Source organism: Herpailurus yagouaroundi, unplaced genomic scaffold (genome assembly GCF_014898765.1).
Source record: "Herpailurus yagouaroundi ecotype Mexico unplaced genomic scaffold, PumYag 185, whole genome shotgun sequence".
Lineage (NCBI taxonomy): Eukaryota > Metazoa > Chordata > Mammalia > Carnivora > Felidae > Herpailurus > Herpailurus yagouaroundi.
The window spans coordinates 27,669,338-27,692,428 of NW_024412416.1; the positions used below are offsets into that span (position 1 = coordinate 27,669,338).

The 23,091-nt window shown below is 39.7% G+C and overlaps 1 protein-coding gene across 1 annotated transcript in view; it reads right to left on the reverse strand.

The window, feature by feature from the left end:
• OCA2 (OCA2 melanosomal transmembrane protein) overlaps positions 1 to 23,091 on the reverse strand; it is a 527,910-nt gene that overhangs the window by 184,249 nt on the left and 320,570 nt on the right. The window contains exons 20-21 of the mRNA XM_040493912.1: positions 10,280 to 10,339; positions 9,560 to 9,664 (exon numbers count right to left, since the gene is read on the reverse strand). Coding sequence (XP_040349846.1) covers positions 9,560 to 9,664; positions 10,280 to 10,339 — 165 coding nt within the window. The remainder of the gene's footprint in view (positions 1 to 9,559; positions 9,665 to 10,279; positions 10,340 to 23,091) is intronic.

Sequence of the window (23,091 nt, forward strand, 5' to 3'; positions counted from 1 at the left end):
AAGTGAATTACTGGGACCTTATGAAGATAAAAAGCTTCTGCACAGCATAGGAGACAACCAACAAAACTAAAAGGCAACCAACGGAATGGGAAAAGATATTTGCAAATGACATATCGGACAAAGGGCTAGTATCCAAAATCTATAAAGAGCTCACCAAACTCCACACCCAAAAAGCAAATAACCCAGTGAAGAAATGGGCAGAATACATGAATAGACACTTCTCCAAAGAAGACATCCAGATGGCCAACCGACACATGAAAAAATGTTCAACATCACTCCTCATCAGGGAAATACAAATCAAAACCACAATGAGATACCACCTAACACCTGTCAGAATGGCTAACATTTACAACTCGGGCAACAACAGATGTTGGCGAGGATTCAGAGAAAGAGGATCTCTTTTGCATTGTTGGTGGGAATGCAAGCTAGTGAAGCCACTCTGGAAAACAGTATGGAGGTTCCTCAAAAAATGAAAAATAGAGCTACACTACGACCCAGCAATTGCACTACTAGGCACTTATCCACGGGATACAGGAGTGCTGTTTCGAAGGGACACATGCATCCCCATGTTTATAGCAGCACTATCAACAGTAGCCAAAGTATGGAAAGAGCCCAAATGTCCATTGATGGATGAATGGATAAAGAAGATGTGGTATATATACACAATCGGGTATTACTCAGAAATCAAAAGGAATGAAATCTTGCCATTTGCAACTACATGGATGGAACTGCAGGGTATTATTATGCTAAGTGAAAGAAGTCAGTCAGAGAAAGACAAAAATCATATGACTTCACTGTTATGAGGACTTTAAGAGACAAAACATATGAACATAAAGGAAGGGAAACAAAAATAATATAAAAACGGGGAGGGGGAAAAACAGAAGAGATTCTTAAATATGGAGAACAAACTGAGGGTTACTGGAGGGGTTGTGGGAGGGGGTACGGGCTAAATGGGTAAGGGGCATTAAGGAATCTACTGAAATCATTGCTTCACTATATACTAATTTGGATGTAAATTTTAAAAAATAAAAAATAGAGTTAAATAAAAAAAAAAAAAGGAAGTAATGGTGTCCAAGTGGGTAAGGCATGCATGCAGGCACTGCAAGACTCTGAGTTGTGCTGAGCAAAGTGGGGATACTCAGTGGAGAATGGATGTTTGGGTCTGAGCAAGAGTGGAAACAGAACAATTTGGAGGTAACTGCAATGTACAGGTGGGAAATGTTGGCTAGGATTTGGGGGCAATGGTAAAGATTATGGAAACTGGTGTATTTAGAAGTTCTGAAGGTCATCTGGCTGTGGGGTATAAGAAGAACCAATGGATCAAGCTGGTTCTAAAATTTGGGACTCTGAGCATATGAAATTTTTATGGAATTGAGAAAGATTGGGGAAGGATGTAATCAGAGTTTCTTTTGGGACATGTTAAGTTTGAGATACCTATTTTATCTCAGTGGAGAGGTGAGCAGGGCAACTGGATATGGGAGAAGCCCAGGAGCAGGTGGATGCAGGTGGAATTTAGAACATGAGCTTGGATGATACCACTAGCAAAGAGTCTAGAGAGTGAAGTGGCCAGAACATCTTCCAGTGTTTGGGGGCTGGAAGATGAAGAGGGCCTGCAGAATGAGACCAAGGAAGAGTGGCTGCATGGATATGAGGAGAATTTTGAGGAGTCAAACAGGGAAAGAACCCAAGTAGGAAAGAGGTTACCTCTATCATGTGCTGCTGACAGTCCAGGTTAGAAGAGAACCAGGAACATCACTGGATTCTCACAAGGTGGATACCATGAGATCTTGTGGTGGAGTCAAGAGAAAAATGAAGAGGGGCTACAGCAAGATGAGTATGGCAAGGAAAGACCTTGCTTTCAAAGAGTTTGGCTTTTAAAGGAAGCAGAGAAAAGGGAAGGAAGCCACGGAGATATGTGGCTCACTGAGGGTCTTCATGAGAGGAGAGATAGCAGCATGTTAGATCCTGATAAGAACTATGTAGGGGAAAGTGAAAAATAAATTATGCAGGAGAGAACTTTGGCTGTGGCACCAGGTGGAGGGACTGGCCTCCGCTGAGTGGGAATGTCCCCCATACAACTGGAAGAAAGGTAGGATGCACTAGGCAGCCACAGTGGTCATTGTTCATGAAAGCTCCCACATCACTGCTTATATCTCATCACAAAAGTAAAGCTAGGTCATCAACTGTGAGAAAGGAAAGAAAGGGTGCTTGAGGCTCAAAGAGAGATGAGAGGTGTGCAGGAGTCATCAAGAATAATGGGAAAATGAGGCCCAGGACGAAGCTGTGTGGAAGGCAGCACTGAGGGTCCATGATGGAAGGGCTGTGGCTGGGAGACAAGTCAGCAATCCTTGCTGCTCTGTTTCATTGTCTGTGCATGTGGGTGGGGAGGGAGGGAGCAGAATTAACCTGGCGGTGGGTGTTGCTTGCCAAAGGAAGACTTTGAAGCCTAATAGTGGCAAGGGAGCTGAGGATTAATACACAAAGATAATCATAATAATAGTTATGAAAGGTAGGTGTTTAAGGAGGAAAGGGAGAATGTAAAGCAGTGTGGGTCATCAGGAAGGGCTATTGACTTGGGTCATAAAGTTATCAGCAACAATAAACTCTAGGGCAAGGTCCAGGACTGGGTTACATTTCTCTTTGGGGGTACACGAAGATTTTAAAGGAGCTAAAACAGATCGGTAGTATTAAGGGACTCAATTTCCAGATCTTTCATACATCATCAAAGTGAGCTGCTTCCTCAGCCCTAAGAAATGGATGTCCTAGCGCCCATGGGAAGAGACTAAGGAGGGTGGCTCCTGGATCATAGCCCTGAGGATGTTGAAAATCATGCAAGTGTTGGGAAAGGCTCTGTTTGCACTGATCCCAATTGAGCCCCAAGAAATCCCCAACAAAGGAGGAAGACAGGTGAAGATGAATTGCTGCCTACCTCAGGGCCCATGGAGATACTTGCCAGGGCCACACACTGCCGGCATACCAATCCCGGACCCTCTGTGTTCCCCTAACATCACTAGTTTGGCTTTGGGTCTGTACAAAACAACTTCTCTTCTTGATATTGTTACAGGGTCATCATACCACAGATGTCACCTCATCCCATGAAACGTTACTTGCATCAGCTCAGCATACAGCACTGTACAAGAGGACCAGCTGAGTGTCCACCCCTGGACTGGTCACCTCAGCTATGGTCCCAAAGAATTCTGAAAAAAAAATGTGACTGGTTCATACATTTAAGTTAATATGTAAAACTGCTCATCCTAAATTAAAATAGTTCCTAAGAGGGGCGCCTGGGTGGCGCAGTCGGTTAAGCGTCCGACTTCAGCCAGGTCACGATCTCGCGGTCCGTGAGTTCGAGCCCCGCGTCACGCTCTGGGTTGATGGCTCAGAGCCTGGAGCCTGTTTCTGATTCTGTGTCTCCCTCTCTCTCTGCCCCTCCCCCGTTCATGCTCTGTCTCTCTCTGTCCCAAAAATAAATAAACGTTGAAAAAAAAATTTTTTTTTAAATAAAATAGTTCCTAAGAATGTAATTGCTAGCATATGTTAACATTCTTAAAAGCATTCCATCATTCCTTTAAATCATACATTTAGAATTAAATACTGTAATATCAATTTACCTAAAAATACATATAAAACTCCTTTTCAAATATCTTGGCAGGAGGACACATACTTTGCTGCCTGGCCTCTAACCCCTACAATGGGCATCTGATCCACGACCCTAGAAAGGATGGTTTCTGAGTGCAGGAGAATTAACAATTAAAGGGAGGCTGGCTTGGCTATTCCTTATAGCAATGAAAGAGACACATGGAAGAAGATACTCAGAAGAGGGCTGAGATGGCCCATGTAGGCAACAACAGGAAGCAGCAGTGGTTCTTAGGGCAAGGGCTGCCCTGGGCATGAGGCAAGGCCAAAGGGGCAGATACAGCACTTTCAGGTGGATAGGTGTCCTAAAATGACCCTGTAGCATTATCAGACAGTGAGCATCAAAAGGATGTTCTGTTCTGTGAAAGGGAATGTAAATAGAAGATGCCAGCAGGGTCAGTTTTGAAACTTGAATTTATTGTCAACATTTGAGAGCTGAAAATTTTTCATAGAAAAATAGTGATACCTGTTTTTTGTTGTTATTGTTGTTATTGTTGTTGTTTGGAAAAATCAGATAAGTGCACACACCATGCCTACTTCCCTGCAGGGGGAAGATGCATCACAGCTGTACAGGTATTTCCCTATCTCTGGCCCAGCACACCTGCCCTCTCTCTAAATCCACAATTCCTGCACTTCCTACACCCACCACCCTGCTCTCCCTGGGCTCAGAACACCTGCTCTCCCTCTACTCTACCACATCTAACCTCCCTGTACCTACCACCTGCCTTCCTTAAACCCACCACTACTGGGGTCAACGTGCACTTACCCCCAGCTAGCACTCTTGATGGTTGTCATTTTGCTGCTGATGTCTACCAAATGTCTCCAGGTGAAACATTTAAGTTTGGACACTTAATCTAGAGACTTGTCCCCATCTCTTATACACAGGGGAGTACTCCAGCCTCTGAGGAATTGCCCACTCTTTCCTTTTATGTGGGATTTAATGAGTGCCTCAGGCAAATACTAGGGTTAGCTTGCATCTTCACAGGGGATCCTGAGAATGGAGAGGGTGGGATTGTAGTTCTTCACTGGCAGGCATATTTGTAGTGGTAGGGAAATACTGCAGATGGGGCGCTGGCCCAGACCAGCGCATCTCCAATGCATATGTGCAGGCAGTCACCCATCACCTAGTCCAGGTACCGGTTCTGACTTGGCAGGTCTGGGTAGCCAATGCATACATTTGTACAAGCTCCAAGGCTGCTGACACCCAGACCCCACCTGAGATGGAGGGGCTGCATATTGTCAATGCAATGCATCTTTTTTCTTCTTCTTGGAACTCCTATCATTATCATTCTAGGGTTCCTGGGTCTCACCCAAATCTCTTACCTTTTTTCATGATTCTGCTCTTTTGTACTTTTGCTCTGTACTTTTAGTTAGCTCTTTCACTTGGTTTCAAACCCACTAACTCAGGCCTAACGCTGACTTTTTTTTTCAATTCATTACTCAGTATTTTTTTAAGTTATGGGTTTTAGTTTCAGAAAGTACTTTTTATTCAATGCTTAAAATCTCCTGAATGGTACTTACAACTTATTGTTTATTTTCTTATGTCTCTCGGACATGCTGTGATGAATCTTGTCTGAGGCTGTTGGTCCCCCAAATGTGCTACTTGTTTTTTGTGGAGTGCCACAGAGCTAGAATCCGGCAAAGTGGCTAGTCCTCACACCTATGGAAGGTGACAGACCCTCAGCCTGGGCACTGCAGGGCCCTTCTGAGGCCACACTCTCGGCCACCAGAGGGGGGCGGAGGCCTCCCAAAGAGGTTGTGCACTGTCCCCAAGGGGCTGACTTGCAACCTGACAGCCTGCCAGTACCAAAGTGATCAAACTGCAGGAGCTCTCCCAACCTAATGGGGGAAACAGCATCTCTTTGCTGCTGTCATTTCTATTTTCTCTGACCTAATGCTTTCTCAGCTTGCACAATGATGGATCTGGGATTCAAGCCCAGACTCACCTTCTCTAGAACCTTAACTGTTAATTCCTACAAATGCTCATGTTATTAAACCTAACTGCAATCTGCTAGACCAGGTTCAACCCTCCACATTATTTTGATCCTGGAAAAGGAAAAGGATGAATGAAAACAAAAATGAGATCATGTAGACAGAAAAGCAAATGTGAAATGCTTCTGACTTCTACCACCCTGAAAGAGCATTTTTCTTTGTCAGGGGTTACAGCAGTCTGTCCTCTGCCCAAGCACCTCTTGCAGGGCAAGTGTCAAGGAGAAGACTACAAAGACCTAGAAGAAGAAGATACATGAGAACAAGCCAGCCTTGAAAAACTGACTACCACACCAAGGCTGCAAGATAATACAGATAATGATGAGTATCCAAGAAGTCAGAGAAAACACACAAAATCATGTGCATAAATTACCATTCTTTGAATTCAACATCCAAGACAAGAATAATCACATTTTAACTTGCAAATTGCCTGAGAATTCTTCCTGTTCAAGCAAATGAGGCTGAAAAGATAAGGTTTAAATGGAGAAAGTCTGTCAGGGAATTCTCAGTCATTAGCAATGTATTGCAAGTACATTTACTGGGGACACCTAAGAAAGCTGCCCACAAAAGCAGGTCTGGGCTCATGTGTGCTCCCACAGCTCCTTGTTAATTGCAGACAGGAAGCTGAAGGAAGGTGAGATGGGTGGGCGGATGTTAATAGGATTACCCTGAATGGAAATATTTTTTAAGACAGGAAAACAGGGGCGCCTGGGTGGCTCAGTCGGTTAAGCGACCGACTTCAGCTCAGGTCATGATCTCACAGTCCATGATTTCGAGCCCTGCGTCAGGCTCTGTGCTGATAGCTCAGAGCCTAGAGCCTGCTTCAGATTCTGTGTCTCCCTCTCTCTCTGACCATCCCTCATTCATGCTCTGTCTCTCTCTGTCTCAAAAATAAATAAACATTAAAAAAAAATTTTTAATAAAAAAAAAGACAGGAAGACACATACCATATGATTTCTTTTTTCTTTTTTTTTATTTTTTTAATGTTTATTTAGTTTTAAGAGAGAGAGAGAGACAGAGAGAGAGAGAGAGACAGAGAGAGAATGGGGGAAGAGCAGATAGAGAGGAAGACACAGAACCCAAAGCAGGCTCCAGACTCTGAGCTGTCAGCACAGAGCCCAACGCAGGGCTCAAACTCAGAACTGTGACATCATGACCTGAGCCAAAGTCGACGCCCAACCAACTGAACCACCCAGGTGCCCCCATATGATTTCACTCAAAAGTGGAATCTAAAAAACAACAACAAATGAATAAACAAACAAAAAGCAGAACCAGACACATAAATACAGAGAACAAACTGATGGTTGCCCGAGGAGACTGGGGTAGGTATTTGGGCAAAACAGGTAGAGGGGAAAGGGAGATCCTGGCTTTCAGTTATGGCATGAATAAATAACGGGAATAAAAGGCACACCATAAAGAATAGTCAATGATATAATAATAGTGATGTATCAGGACAAATGGTAGTTACACTTGTGAATACAGTATAATGTGTAAACTTGTCAAATAGCTATGTTGTACATATGAAACTAATGTAACATTGTCAACTTTAAAAATTCAAATTTAAATTTATATTCAAATTTAAAAAACAAACACTTAGGGGAACCTGAGTGGTTCAGTTGGTTAAACGTCTGACTTAGGCTCAGGTCATGATCTCACTGCTCATGTTTGAGTCCTGCTTTGAGTTTTGTGCTGACAGCTCAGAGACTGGAGCCTGTTTCAGATTCTGTCTTAGTTTCTCTCTGCCCCTCCAGCCCCTTCTCTCAAATATAAATGAACATTTAAAAAAACACTTAAAGTGATGAGCACTGAGCAATGTTGTTGAATCATTATATTGTAGAAACTGGTATAAACACTGTATAAACTAATATAATTAATATGGCTGTGTATTAATTATATTTCAATTAAAAAATAAAAATTAAAGACAAAACAAAAAGGAAATATTTCCAAACCAGTTGATAGAGACCCCCAGGACCTCCCACAGCCTCAGCCCTTTGGACCCTGTTATGCCCCAAGCAACTGAGTAATTAACAATGGCACGTTGGATAAGAGGAGAGAGGGGGCTTCAAGCTTCCTGTTTCAGAGGCTCCTTGCCTGTTCTGATTGCACTAAACAAAGCTGGAATGTCAATATTAAAATGAATTAATTTAATGTTAATTTTTTTTAATTTTTTTAATGTTTATTTATTTTTGAGAAAGAGAAAGAGAGACAGAGAATGAGCAGGAGAGGGGCAGAGAGAGAGAGAGAGAGAGGGAGACACAGAATATGAAGCAGGCTCCAGGCTCTGAGCTGTTAGCACAGAGCCTGACACGGGGCTTGAACCCACAAACTGTGAGATCATGACCTGCACCAAAGTCTGGCACTTAACTGACTGAGCCACCCAGGTACCCCAATGTTAAATGTTTTTTAATAGTGTTACCATTAAAGAGGTGCCAGGGTGGCTCAGTCAGTTAAGCATGCGACTTTAGCTCAGGTCATGATCTCATGGTTCGTGAGTTCAAGCCCCACATCTTGAACAGCACAGAACCTGGCAGCACAGAGCCTACTTTGGATCTCTCTCTCTCTGTCTCTCTCTCTGTCTCTGTCTCTCTCTCTCTCTCAAAAAGTAAACATTAAAAAATAGTGTTCCCATTAAAGATAAGCAAAAGTCAAAATCAAGGGGAGAGCCCAAGGAATAAGGAAAATTTAAAAGAGCAAATCTAATCCCAAAAAAGTTCTGTGGTGCTCTTCTAAAACCCAGCTGTGCACATGCTGGAATTTTAACTGAAGCCTTGTCCAGCCATATTAGAGAGATAAGCCCATCTATGATTTAGTTCTTTCAACTTTGGACACTGTGAGACACATTCTGGAGAGAAGACACCACTCAGGAAGAGATGGGCTTTGCTGTGTCCCAAACTAGGGCATTCAACATCTGTACAATTTCTCTAACTCAGGACTTCATGAAAAAATAATAACAGTCATAGCATTAGCTCAGAATTACCAAACCCAGACCATGGAAGAATAATATAGCTATGTAACTAGAGAGTCAGCCTGCAGACACTGATTCCTGCAGGCAATGAGTGAGGGACATAGAGTGCCAGGTCAGCCTAAGGTCTTGTGAGAGAGAGAAGCATCACCTTTCTCCTCACTGACAGGCTCTCTGCTCTACTTCCTTGGGTCTCAAGTGTTTCCCAGTGTGATATAAGGTGGTGGAATGTAATGGGAGCCCCCTTGCAAAGGCTGTTGGAAGGGGGATGGGTGGGCCCTCAAGGTCACAAGAACAGAGAAAATTACCCTGTCCAGAGTCCAACCATGAGGAGTGTTCACACCTGGGACTTCTGGTAATTGTGACAGGACCCCAGTTTCTTGTATGCAAGCCCCCATTCCTTCCTTTACTTTGTCATACCAGGGATTCACAGCTCTGCCATATACCAATCAGTGATGTCAGAAAACACAGCAAGAACAGGGCTCATCAGCCTTGTAAAAGACCTTTAATGTGTATCCCAATCTCAGCTGCAGTCAGGGCCACATAGAGAACTCAAAATTCTGCCCAAGCCAAGCCCCAGAGGCCACACTGGCCAGTGTCTGCATTAACAAGGAATAAAGGATGATTGCCTTCAACCAGTCTATCTTTGGTGTCTTACAATTTTCTTTCAAAGAACAAATAAATAGACTGTCTTTTCCATGAAGTGTGGCAGCTCTCAGTTGGGCTAACCCTGAAACAACTAGTTAATGATGCACTTCCCACTGCAGCTGCAGGCACACGGATTCCAGCTTGTAGCGTGGACTCAGTATCTCTGGCCCAGCTGGCCCTAAGCTTTGCCACATCTTTCCTCCATAGCTACGAGTGCAGCAAACAGACATCGTTCATTCTCTGCTTCTTCTTGAAGGAAAGGTGAGCCCAGATTGTGTCCAGGCAAGTTGGGGCCATATCACATGGAAGAGCAGTGCAACTCACCATTGTAGCGGTAAATGGGATGTTGTCAATCAAGGATGATGCAATGGCTGAGACCCAGACCACCAGGATGATGGCAGTTGTGAGGCGCCGATCCTCTGGGACCATCTGGAAGGAAGCAGATAATAGCAGTGCTATGTATCACAGTTGCCATTGATAAATCACACACACTGAGGATCTGATGGTAGGACACATGAGACTCAGAAGAGACCACAAGGCTGCCAGCCCTTCCTCTCACACAGAAGACAAAGGCAGACCCAGGTGTGCAAACAGGACCAGCATGGGCTTTCCTTGTAATTATCAGGAGCCTCTGCTGGGTCTACAAGAAACTAAGGAGAATGATTCCCAGCCACACCCAAGCCAACCAGTACCTAGGGAAGGGAGCAGGGTGGCTCCATTCTCAGTGGCAGCATATATTAGTTATACTGACCTGAGCTCCTGGCAGAGGACTGGAGCTGTGCATTTTTATTCACTTACTAAGACTGGTTTCTCAATTTTTCTCCTTCTTAGACAGATTTTAACTAAAGGCTCATAGCAAAATTGCAGGCCTCTATAATTATACATTCTTTGGAGAAATTCTCCCTTCATCTCTAGGCTGCACAGGACAAAAAGAATTCTCTGCTATACTTTTTACATAGTCTGTGACCTATTCTTACCAGATTTTTTTTTACAAAATCAAAGTAACAGAGGCTGGGACACATTCTATTGTAATATTTAATGTACCTTTATTAGCAAAGCAGTCTGTTCTCCAACATATTCTATTAAGTGGAGATGTGCCAGTGCCTAGAAGAAATGGATATATGATGAAAATCAGTTTAAAAGTAAGAATATATGCAAATTTTTAAAATATGCCTTTAAAATGAAAACAAGTGAACATAAGGCAGGTCCTAGCTCTCATTTCTTATAAAGGATTATACTCAAATACACAGTCTATAAATAATTTACTATCAGATACACGCACTGATGATTCACTGAGAAGAATGCACCATACCACAGGCAGGAATTTTCATTGATTTGTGTTACTGTCCACATTAAATTTAAATTTGAATGGAATGGTACCTTTTTAGTATCAGTGTATAGGAGCACTGTTAAATTGTACATAATGAAATGCTGCTCATATAGAAGGTCTTTCAAGTAAGTTACATTTCAAATTTCTTTTCAAAGTTCAACATCACAGAAGAATCAAAGAAAATGCATGGTTTGTATAACTGTCAAAGAAAGGAAGAATAGATATATTTAACTGAAGCATGTAACTATTTTCTCAGTACTAGACAGATTGAGAAAATTGAGTCCAAGCAGGAAAGATTAGACGAAGGAGATGTAAGCTCAGAAGGCGTTCTGCTCAGGCTGTTGCCTTCACCACAGCCAGGGAAGGGATGTCCTGCTGACCACAATGGATCCCAGACAGGAAGCACTTGTAAGGAACGAGATGTGGGTGTGACACAGCTGCCTTGCACTTCTCAAATGTGGCTTTTTCACTGTGATGTCACCATGCTGAATGACTATGAATATTGAAAACATCAGCTTGACCATGTTTAAACGCAAGTTTACAACTTCCCCATCCATATGTAGAGTTGTTTGTTAGCCTTCCTTTTAAAGTTGTGGAACCCAAATGTTGGGTTTTCAATCACAATTTTAAGATAAGTGTGCTATTAAATCAACTAAATCATAAGGATAAATCTATTTAGATAAATCTGTTCATAAATCTAGTCAGCATTGTTGACATTAGGCACCAAATAATTCCTTGTCGTAGGGCTGTACTGTGCATTGTGGAATGTTTACCATCCCTGTCTTCCACTCCCCAATATGACAACCAAAACTGTCTCCATGCAGTGCCAGTGTTGTCACAAAATCACCCCCTGATAAGAATCACTGATTTATAATAATCCATAAATAAAACATTTTTTAATTTGAAAAACACAGTTAAATGTAGTCACATCCTTTATTTCATTCTATATTACTAACTAAAGGAAAAGTCAGAGGTCTAAACCAGATTAAAACTTCTTGCTAGATATCAAATACAGATGGTTATTTATGTGTGTATACATACATACACACATACATACATACACATACACAGTATTATATGCACACCTTGATGTGTGCCTATAAACAACTATCTATTTATATATTTAGTGTCATATAATTATCCCAAATATCAAGGTCCATGGTATAGAGTGTAAGACAACATAAAGGGAAATCTTCAAAATACTTAAACATTATATCTAATAACTCAGTTCAAAGTAACTGATCTCTTAATTGAAAAAAGAAAGTCAAAATACAAATATCTAATAAGAACTTTATAAATGGCAAATTAAATAAATATGTAATACTTAACTCTACCAAGCCCTTCAGACTGGATAATATATAGTGTTCTATTTTCAATTCACTGACCTTTTCTTTGGTCATATTCATTCTTTTACTGAACCCAAAACGTTTTTTTAATGAAGTATTATATTTTTAAATTCTGACCTTTGTATTTGCTTCTATTTTGTAATTTCTGTTACTCTCCTAATGATTCCTATCTTTTCATTCATTTCAAATTCATTTTTCTTTACCTTATTAAGCATGTTGTAATAGCTACTTCAAATTCTTTGGTCATTTCAACATCTGGATCATGTCTGGATTAAAATCTATTTATTGCCTCTTTCCCTGAGAATTTATTGCATTTTCCTCATTCTTTGTATTTTGAGTCTTTTAGCATCATCTCCTGGATATTGTCCAAGATAAGATATGCAGATTCTGGGTCCTGCTATAATCTTCTGGACACCGTCCTTTTCTTTCTTGCCTTTTTTCTTTTCTGTTAGAAGTTAGGTTCAGAACACAATTTCTGTCTCACCTTCCAGGGGTAGTGGTTCAAATTCATATTTTCCATGATAATTTTGGTCTCTCTCACATATGCAGAGTTCAGCACTTGGAGACTCATGGAGATGGTTCAAGTTTCAGCTGAGTTCTTTAAACCTTGCTATGTTGATTTGTGCCTGTCCAGCATATATGTCATTGAAGAGTTAGAGACTTGTATGAATGGTTGTAATCTCAGATAGTCCTCTAGGCCTACACGAGGCTGGTTTGGGTCTGTATCATGCATGCATTGATCAGAACTGTACATGTTCATGCATGGAATTGGGGGTGTGGAATTCCCTCTCTATTCTGAGATTCCCTCATTCCCAGCCCACAGGTACTACTTTCCCTGGCTCCTCTGGGTGGAAAGATGAGGATACTATGGCTAGGAATTTATGCCACCATGCCATGCTGTGACTAAGGCCTTCCTGTCCTGGAGGGAAATCTAGGAGGCAGAAAAATAGGAAAATCACCCCAAGGGGGTCACTTTTCCAAGTATTAACTCCCTTCCACAATTCACCTGGTTTTGTTTATTGTTCAGAGTCCATCAGTACTTGGTTTTTATATTTTTTCCAGAGTTTCAGTTGTAATCAGAGAGAGGAATAACCTTTAATAGGTTTGTACCCCCAAAGAACTAGGATACAATATTCTTTCTTATTATGTAACTCAGTTAAAATACTCTTCCTTCAGCTAACTTTTAGATTTAAAAATAGATTAAATGTGCTATTTCTCCTCTGCCAAATCCTCTCCAATTGATCTACATACCCATTATACCCTGGGACCTGGGCAGGGGCATAGCTAGACCCTGTGTCCACCCTGGAGCCCGCTGCTGAGCTAGGAAGGACAGCATGAGTCACACAGCAACTCTGAATAAAGTGATAAGGATGCAAATCAACCTGAATCCTGCCAGAATTTGAAAGGAAATGTTTGATAGTCCCATGACCATCAATTGTACCAAGGTGGAAGCACAAGTCTTTCAATATTCAAGAGGTCAAATAGAAAACCATGTGCTCTTTGGAGTCCTTTTCTCAGATGCCCTCTGATCTACCTTTCCCTGCTGGTTTTCCCTTTTCATGATATCTCATCTTATTTTAAAATCATCTCCATCAAAATCTAACCTCATCGAAAAAAAGAAAAACAAACACCCTAAATTTGGAAACCTGTAAAATATATTTGAAAGTTCTGATATGTTTAACAGCTGACACATTCAGCTATTTTCACAAACATTTGGAATACATTAAATGGGAATTATTTTAACTGAACTTAAATTACAGCACTATTTTTAGAGAATGTCATAGCTAGGTTAGAAACAGATTACTGAAACTGAGAAAGAACTCATTATAAATCCTTTTTGCTACAAATATCCAAAAATGAAAATGCCTGTATGTCCATTTTCCCCAGAATTATGTATGTATCCTCCAAGTGAACTCACTAACAATTTTATTTATAAGATAGCACTTCTTTATAGACTCAGCTATAAGAGAAAGCACCACTTAAGTGACCCTCCTGTTCAGGTGCCTAGCAGTAAGGCTAGGTGACCACTCTCATTATCTAAAAATAAACTTCTTCTGGGGAGCCTGGGTGGCTTAGTCAGTTAAGCATCTGACTCTTGATTTCAGCTTAGGTCATGACCTCATGGTTTGTGAGATCAAGCCCTACATAAGGCCCATGCCGTTAGCATGGAGCCTGCTTAGAATTCTCTCTCCCCCTTTCTCTGCCCTTCTCCTGCTCGTTCTCTCGTTCTCCACTCTTCCCCTTACCTGCTCATATGTGCTCTCTCTTACAAAATAAATAAACATTTAAAAGTAAATAAATAAATAAACTTCTTATGTTGTTCCCTCACACTGGAATTAAAGATCCATTAAAGGCATTTATAATTTAAAAACTAATCTTATTTTTATATTCCATGCAAGAGACATATTAAAAGAGACTTGAATAATTATTGAAAAACACTAAATTAAAGGAATAAGATTAAATAAAAAAATTTTATTGAGTGTTTTAGGTAGTAATAGTGTTGTGTTTTCTTGTGTTTTCATTTGCTTAGTTTTATTTTTTAAGGGGGTGGTTTCTATATTTGTATTTTTCCCCAAGGTAAGAAGAATGAGCCATTGGTATTTTTGTTTTTTTTTTTAATTTTTTTTCTTTAATGTTTATTTATTTTGGGGACAGAGAGAGACAGAGCATGAATGGGGGAGGGGCAGAGAGAGAGGGAGACACAGAATCGGAAGCAGGCTCCAGGCTCTGAGCCATCAGCCCAGAGCCTGACGCAGGGCTCGAGCTCACGGACCGCGAGATCGTGACCCGAGCTGAAGTCGGACGCTTAACCCACTGAGACACCCAGGTGCCCCAGTCATTGGTATTTTTGAACTTGTAATCTGAATATATTGGTAGTCACTCTCTGCCCCTTAGGTGTAAGCAACTGTGCTCTCTGCCAGCACCCCTCAAAATTAATTTTTCCAGTGAATGAAAATTCTTTTACTCATTCACATTATTACTTCTCATTTGATCTTAACATTTCTTAAGGCAGTTGAGAATATAAGGAACATATGATTTTTTTTATTCTAAATTTATTTATTTAAATTCAAGCTAGTTGATATACAGTGTAGTATTGGATTCAGGAGAAGGATCCAGTGATTTATCACTTACATATAACACCCAGTGCTCATCCCAACAAGTGCCCTCCTTAATGCCCATCATCCATTTAGCCCATCCCCCCACCCACCTCCCCTCCAGAAACTCCTACTTTGTTCTCTGTATTTAAGAGTCTCTTATGGTTTTCCTCCTTCTCTGTTCTTAAGGAACGTATGACTTTTATGTTATAAACTTCAGGGTTTATAAATAAAGGTAATTTATTTCATAAAGTAGCTTATATACAAGAAAATGATGGATAGCCAAGGAGAACTTGGAATGCCTTGCAGTGAAGACTGATTTGGAACTTGGCATGAGTTATTAACTATTAACATAAAATTATTACATTAAACCTACAAATTAGAGCTTTTTTCCCACTTATTATTAGCACTATTATTATTTTCAGTGACAGAGTCTTGGCATAGCTAAAGATGTCCCATTGACAAAGACACAAATAAATGTAGATGCATGCGAATTTTCCAAACATCCTGTACATCCAAAGAAGGAAACGGACACAAAGCATAAATGTGCTTGCAAGGATAACTCATTGCTTAGGAACCAGGAAATCACCAAAGATTTCTAATATGGCCTAAAAATAGCAAATATTTTCTCTTTCTTCTCATTTTAAGATTCCAATAAAAATAGCCTCACAAGAAGCTTTCTTAGATGAATCCATCTGAGAACCACCCCACATAGCATAGCACCTGTGACAATTACTGTGAATGACTGTTATATCTACAGACATGTGGTTTGATTTATAAACATAAGTATTTTATAAATGCAAAATCCTCATAAAGCAATATTCCACATTGCCTAGTCTCATTCATTCCATTATTGGTTTGACAAATATTTATTGAGTGCTTGATATGTGTCAAGCACTGTTAGGCAGCTAGCAGCCTGCTTAGGAGGAGCACCCAGGTAGAAGTGACAAGTACAAATACACATTCACCTAACAAAAAGGCGATTGGGTCTGGGTTCAGTGAACAAGTGAATGTATGATGGAAAATAATGTGTAAGTGGCAGCTACAGCCTGACCATTCATGTTTAATAAGCTGTGGTGAGGCTCCGGATTATATTCCAAGTGCAACCAGGACAAAACACCGCTATGAAAACACCAAATATTATTGTTTTTGACAAACATTCTAAGAAAATGAATAGTGTTTGCACCAGTACAGAAGGGTATATCCTGCTCAAAAGTGTTCCCAGAAAGATCCAAGAAGCATTTGAAGGCTAACTTTTCAATACCACAGGGCAAAATTGGAAACAGTGTCTCCTTCAAGATTCTCAAACTAAAACCTACCACCTGAGAAGTCAATAAACCTACTTAATGTCTCTCAAATCCCTAAAACATCCACTTCTTGTTTTATTCTTATGATTATAAACATAGGTTTAATTATTTCTTTTTAATGTTTAAGCCAATAACTAAGAGAATACAAATATTGCCTATAGCTTCAAAACACTTGGTAAAATAGATACAAAGAAATTTTAACAATATACTTCATCAATAGATGGGAAAAGGAAATACCAAGGAAATATAACAAATATCAAATACAGGACATAACAGTGAGTAGTTTAAAATTAGATCCAAATGTATGTTCTTTACTGGAAACCGACTAAAAACAAAATGACAGAGATTAAAAATAAATAAATGAGCAATTTCAGGAGACTTCCATACCAAACAGAATGATATTCTTTCTACCTGGTCATCTACTTTTTTCTAACTGCTCATCTCTATTAAGCACAACTATAAATCATGGAAATAAATCAAGAGACAACCAAAGGAGAATTCTTACAGTTTGTAATAGGAAAGCAAACTGCTTTGCTTTCAGGACAGGAAGAATGATCAGCACTAGGGTATCAGGACATGACAGGAAGAACAATCAGCACCAGGGTATCATCCATCTCCCAGAACCAACATTCTTTGACCCTCCCACCTCAACATAGCAAGAAAAGGGAGTCAAGTGGGCTTGTTCCTCCCCTGGGTGGAACGGGATCCCTCTGACAATACCAGGTGATTATGGTTCCCCTGGCAAGGAAGATCAATAGAGCCTGCCAACAAAGGTGGCCAGGGAAATTGTTCCTCCCCTGCTGAGAAATACCTGGTAGGCATGCAGATCCTGCAGAAAGATGCCACTACAACACAGACCGGGGATCTCAGTCCACTTTGATACCAGGCCTGAGACCCTCTTCCCTGGAATAAATATCTAGGATAGCTATGGGACACTGGTAGAAGTATCCTATCACACTGCATGGCTCAAGAAATGTTCTGAGGCTCCCACAGGAAGGGGGATCCCATTATAATGAACACCCACTTGGGAGGCCTCTTCATTCCTCTAGGCCCGAGATTCCTCTTCCCCAACAAAGAGAAACCCAGGCAGCCCAACCTGGGCAAATCCCTTCCACCCTCTCAGGCAACACCAGCAGGGACAAGGGGGAACCCCACTGCACCAAATAAATAGATCAAAGTAGCACTACAAGGTTTCTGAAAATTAAACTGTCATTGGAACCATAGACCACAGGCCAGAACCTGAGGGCTAAACTTAAAACAGGATGACTGCCTGCCGAAATAAAAGATTTAGGGTTGACTCAGAGTACCCTAAGATAATGGATACAATACCCAAGATACCCAAAATTTAGCTGTCGTATCACAAACAAACAAATAAACATAGCTTGAATGACAAAGGACAATCAGTTGATACCAACACGGAGATAAATCAGATGTTGGATTATCTAAAAAGGATTTTAAAGCAGTCAGTATATAATGTCCCAATAATCAATTACAAACTCTTTTGATTTTTTTTTAATAGAAAACCAGAATGAAGAAATAGAGGGGTTTTTTTAAGGGACCAAATGGAAATTATAAAACTAAAAAAAAAAATACAGTAACATAAATATTTTTAAAAATTCTTAGTATGGGCTCAAGATAAAGTGGAGATGACAGAGGAAAGATTCAGGGAGTTCTAATATTCATGTCATTGGAGTGCAAGGAGAGAATGGGCATAGAGTGGAAAAGGTACTTTATGAAATAAGACTGAAATTTCCCCAAATTTGGCAAAAAGATCCACACCAAGACACATCATAAGCTTCTAAAAACTAAAGACAAAAAAATACTGAAAGCACCCAGACAATTCTATATATGACCTATAAGGGAACATCAATTTTAATGGTAGAAAATTTTCAAGGGATTAAAGAAAATAACTGTCAATTATACATTCTATATCCAGTGAAACTATCCTTCAGGAATGAAAAGGAAATAGTGACACTTTCAAATGAGAAAAACTAAAAGAATTTACTAGACCTACCCTTAAATACTGCCTAAAAGAACCTTTTCAAACACAAAGCAAATTATTTAAAAAATTACTCTGAGGTATCAGGAAAGAAAGAGAGCAACATAAAGAGTAGAAATATATGTGCATACAATAGACTATACTTTTCCTCATGAGTTTTATAAATCACATTTTATAATTAAAACAAAAATTATAATATTATCTGATACTCAAGATAATATTTAAACACATGCAGTAGGTTAAAGGAATCTCAATGGAAATGAGGTTTTCACACTTTATTCAAAACGGTAAATGATAATACCAGCAAATTCCAATAAGTCACAAATGTATATTGAAATCCTCAGAACAACCACTACAAAAACTATACAAAGAGATATACTCAAATATACTATAAATAAATCAAGATATAACCCAAAACAGTTTAAGGAAGTCAAATAAAGAGAAACACAAAAACTAGAAACAGAAAATAAATAATCTAAGTGGCAGTTTTAAGTCTTGATTTAAATAGATTTTAAAAATAACCCAAAAACCTACTACTTGCAAGAAACTCATTTCTAAGTAAATAAGATGGGAAGATTTAAAGAATGACAGGAAAAGATATATCTCACACAAAAATTTAAGTAATTATATTAATAGCAACTAGACTTAAGAACAAAGAAAACTAGTAGAGACCAAGAAGTTCATTAAATAATGATAAATGTATCACTGCACTGGAAAGACATGACCATCCTAAATGTGTACACAGATAACAATAAAACAGCAACAACAGGGGCGCCTGAGTGGCGCAGTCGGTTAAGCGTCCGACTTCAGCCAGGTCACGATCTCGCGGTCCATGAGTTTGAGCCCCGCGTCGGGCTCTGGGCTGATGGCTCGGAGCCTGGAGCCTGTTTCCGATTCTGTGTCTCCCTCTCTCTCTGCCCCTCCCCCGTTCATGCTCTGTCTCTCTCTGTCCCAAAAATAAATAAACGTTGAAAAAAAAAATTAAAACAGCAACAACAACAACAAAACTGGTAGAGCTAAAAGAAAAAAAAATAGACAAGTCCATGTGTATAGTTGGGAATTCAACAACCCCCTCTCTGCATATTATAGAACTATTAGATATAAAAACCATTGAAGGTATAGAAAAACTGAACAACACTGGACCAAAAAGATTTTATTCATATATATAGAACATTCCACCCAATAATATAAGACGTCTTTTTTTTTCAAGTTCTCATAGAAGATTTGCCATGAGACTATATTCTAGGTCATAAAACAAATTTCAACAAATGTAAGAGAATGGAAATTATTCAGAGTATGTTCTCTAACCATCATGATGGAATAAAATAGAAATCAGTAACAGAAAGACAATAGAAAAATCTCTAAAACATATGAAGACTAAAGAACACACTTCTAAATAATTCATGGGTCAATCAAGAAGCCTCAAAGTAAAGTTTAAAATACATAGAGACAAATGGTAATAAAAACACCACATATGAAAATACATAGGATACTGTTAAAGTAGAACTGAGAGGAAATCTTATAGCACTAAATGTTAACATTGGAAAGGAGGAAAACTTTAAAATAAATAATCTAAATTCCTACTTCAGAAAAACTAGCAAAAAGGAGCAAAAGACAGGCAATTGAAGCAGAAAGGAGGAAATAATAAAGATCAGAGCAAAAATCAATAAAATTTAATAGGAACACAACAGAGAAAAACAATAGTAGGAAGGGGAAGTCTTTCTTCAGGAAAAAATCAATAAAATTGACAAACTTAAAACAAGACTGACAAATATACAAATAAATATATACAAATCACCCATATCAGGAGATAAATATAGAGTTTTGCTACAGATATTACACCCATTTAAAAAATAGTAAAAGAATACTATCAACAACTTTACATCCACAAATTCAATAACAAAGAAGAAATGAACCAATTCCTCATGAAACACAAAATATCAAAACTTAACTTAGATACAATATATAATCTTAATATCTCTTTAACCTTTAAAAAAGTCAACTTCATAATTTAAAATCTCAAAAAAAAAATCTCCAAGCTCAGATGGCTTCACTGGAGAATTCCACCACACCATAAGTCTTCTTAAGGAAGACTTAGCACCAATTCTATACAAGCTTTTCCAGAAAATAAAATAAGAAGAGAGCCTTGGGGCAGCTGGGCTCAGTCGATTAAACATTAGGTTTCAGCTCAGGTCATGAGCTAATGGTTCATGAGTTTAAGCTCCGCATTGGGCTCTGTGCTGACAGCTCAGAGCCTGGATCCAGCTTCAGATTCTGTGTCTCCCTCCCTCTCTGCCTTTCCCCCACTGGTGCTCTGTCTCTCTCTCTCTCAAAAGTAAATAAACATTAAAAAAAAAAAGAGGAAAGCCTTCCCAACTCATTTTATGAAGCCCAAATGAGACAAAGATAGCATAAAAAATAAAACTACATATCAATGTATGTCATAAACTTAGACACAAAAATCCTCAACAAAATGTTACCAAACTGAATTCACAAATGTGTGAAAAATTATACACCATAACTGAGTAGGATTTCTTCCAAGTATGCAAGACTGGTTTAAAATTTGAAAATATATCTAAAATCTAAAATGTAATCGTATTAATAAGTTAAGAAAAATCATATGATTTTCCTCTGAAGCCTCTAGAAGTAAAACCCTGAGTTTATACTTCCTCTGAAAACTCTTGCTGACACTGAGTTCAGACTTCTGGTGTCCACAACTGCAAGAGAATCAATCATTGCTGTTTAGCTTGTGATTAGCTTGAAAATCAATACGGATAAAAATTTTCCCTCCCTTCCTTCAAGGCTTCAACCAGCCCCATTATTTATTGACTACAGAATTTTCTCTCCAACGTTGGTTTCTCACCCAGTTCCTTTGATAAGTAACTCCTATTACAGCAAATGAAGAGTGTTATACCAGAATCCATTACTCAGGTACACTGGTCGTCTACTCAAGGTTTAGCTGCACTACCCTCTGCAACCCCAAACTCTGCAAAGTTGGGGTGACATCCTACATCATGCAGTATATGCTTTAAACAAATGAACAATATATATGTCCCTATATCCTGCATACCCACTAGAAAGCATGAGTGCAAGAACCAAAGGGTAGAGATGGAGGGACCCTCTTGCTATCATACTCCATAACCTAGTCAATGAATTCATTGTCTCTATAATATTGAGCTTAGCCAATGTAACTAACAGGGAGCATAATGAAGGTGCTGTTATGTTGGAAGTGGAGAGTGTCCCATGACCTTTTGGGCTCCTCATATTCTATAAGCATTAAGCAGACAAGAGTAGTCCCTCTAATATCCAGGATGACCAATCCCAATTATCAGAGGGAGCTGGGTTTCTTTTCCTTCATAGAGAACTGTCCAGAGGAGAACCGTCCAGAAATGGGGCATTCACCTACATGCGTCCTTGCATTCTGTCAATCCTAATCCATGGACACCCAGGCACTCCAGTGAAGACATGACCACCAAGGACTCAGATCCTATTGGAATGAAGGTTTGGGTCACCTCCAACAATGAATAAAATCCACGTAGCTGAAATGGTGGCAGGGTAAGGCAAAGATGTTAGAAAAGGAAGTTGATTAACAATCCAGACTTCATGTCAGCTATAGAAGCTGGGACTGAAGCAGATATGTGTTATGGTATTTCACTGCTTCTTCTTCCACTCCTGCCCTTTATTCTCCATTGCCATATATGAAGAGCACTAGAGTAGCTAAAAATTAGGTTTCGGGTATAATTGAATCAACATTATACCCCATACTACACAGATGATGGGCTATTATGCAACTCTTGTATTGGGGTTGGGTGATTTTCTCCTGGAGTAGGATAAAAATAACAGGCACAAGTGGAGGATTGAACTGTGACAGCCCACATTTTCCCCCATCCTGCTTTCAGCCTTTTCCTTGGCTCTGTGCTCCTGGAAGCTGTGTGGCTCTGTGCTCCTAGAAGCTGTACTCGGTCAATCTCTCCTATCTTCTGGTGTTGTGTGGGTCTGGCTAATGGAACACACTGGCAGAATTTGACAGGTGGGAGGAATAGGGTGAGGGTATTTAATTTCCTGGCTCTTCCTGGCCCACTGCAATCTGCTATAATCCAGGGTTCAGCAGTCCTCTCCAGAGCTGCAGCTCCCAGCTCTCCCCTTCCCCCTTTGGGCCATACAGTCATGAATTTTTTTCTTATCCAGTGCAGAACTTCAACACACCTGTTCTTTTCCCAAACCCTTGACCTTCAAGTACATAGTTTCTTGCTGAGACCCTACCTAGTAAGGGGAGTCAAAGAGTCACCCAGTCCTCAAAAATGCTCTTTACAGAGCTGTTTCAGGCGGGAAAAAAAAAGTAGAAATAATCAAAATACCAACTTAACGGGGAATCTGAGTATAGTATAGTCATACATTGTAACATTGTATATTCTTTAAATGATATAGCAATACATTTACCTTGTAAAGAGTTTAGAAGAAGGTTATTAAAGAATATGTATAATTGCAATATGGGACTTTTTTTTTAACTCTTTTTTTTTCTTTTTTTTTTATTTATATATGAAATTTATTGTCAAATTGGTTTCCATACAACACCCAGTGCTCATCCCAAAAGGTGCCCTCCTCAATACCCATCACCCACCCTCTCCTCCCTCCCACCCCCCATCAACCCTCAGTTTGCTCTCAGTTATCAACAGTCTCTTATGCTTTGGCTCTCTCCCACTCTAACCTCTTTTTTTTTTTTCCTTCCCCTCCCCCATGGGTTCCTGTTAAGTTTCTCAGGATCCACATAAGAGTGAA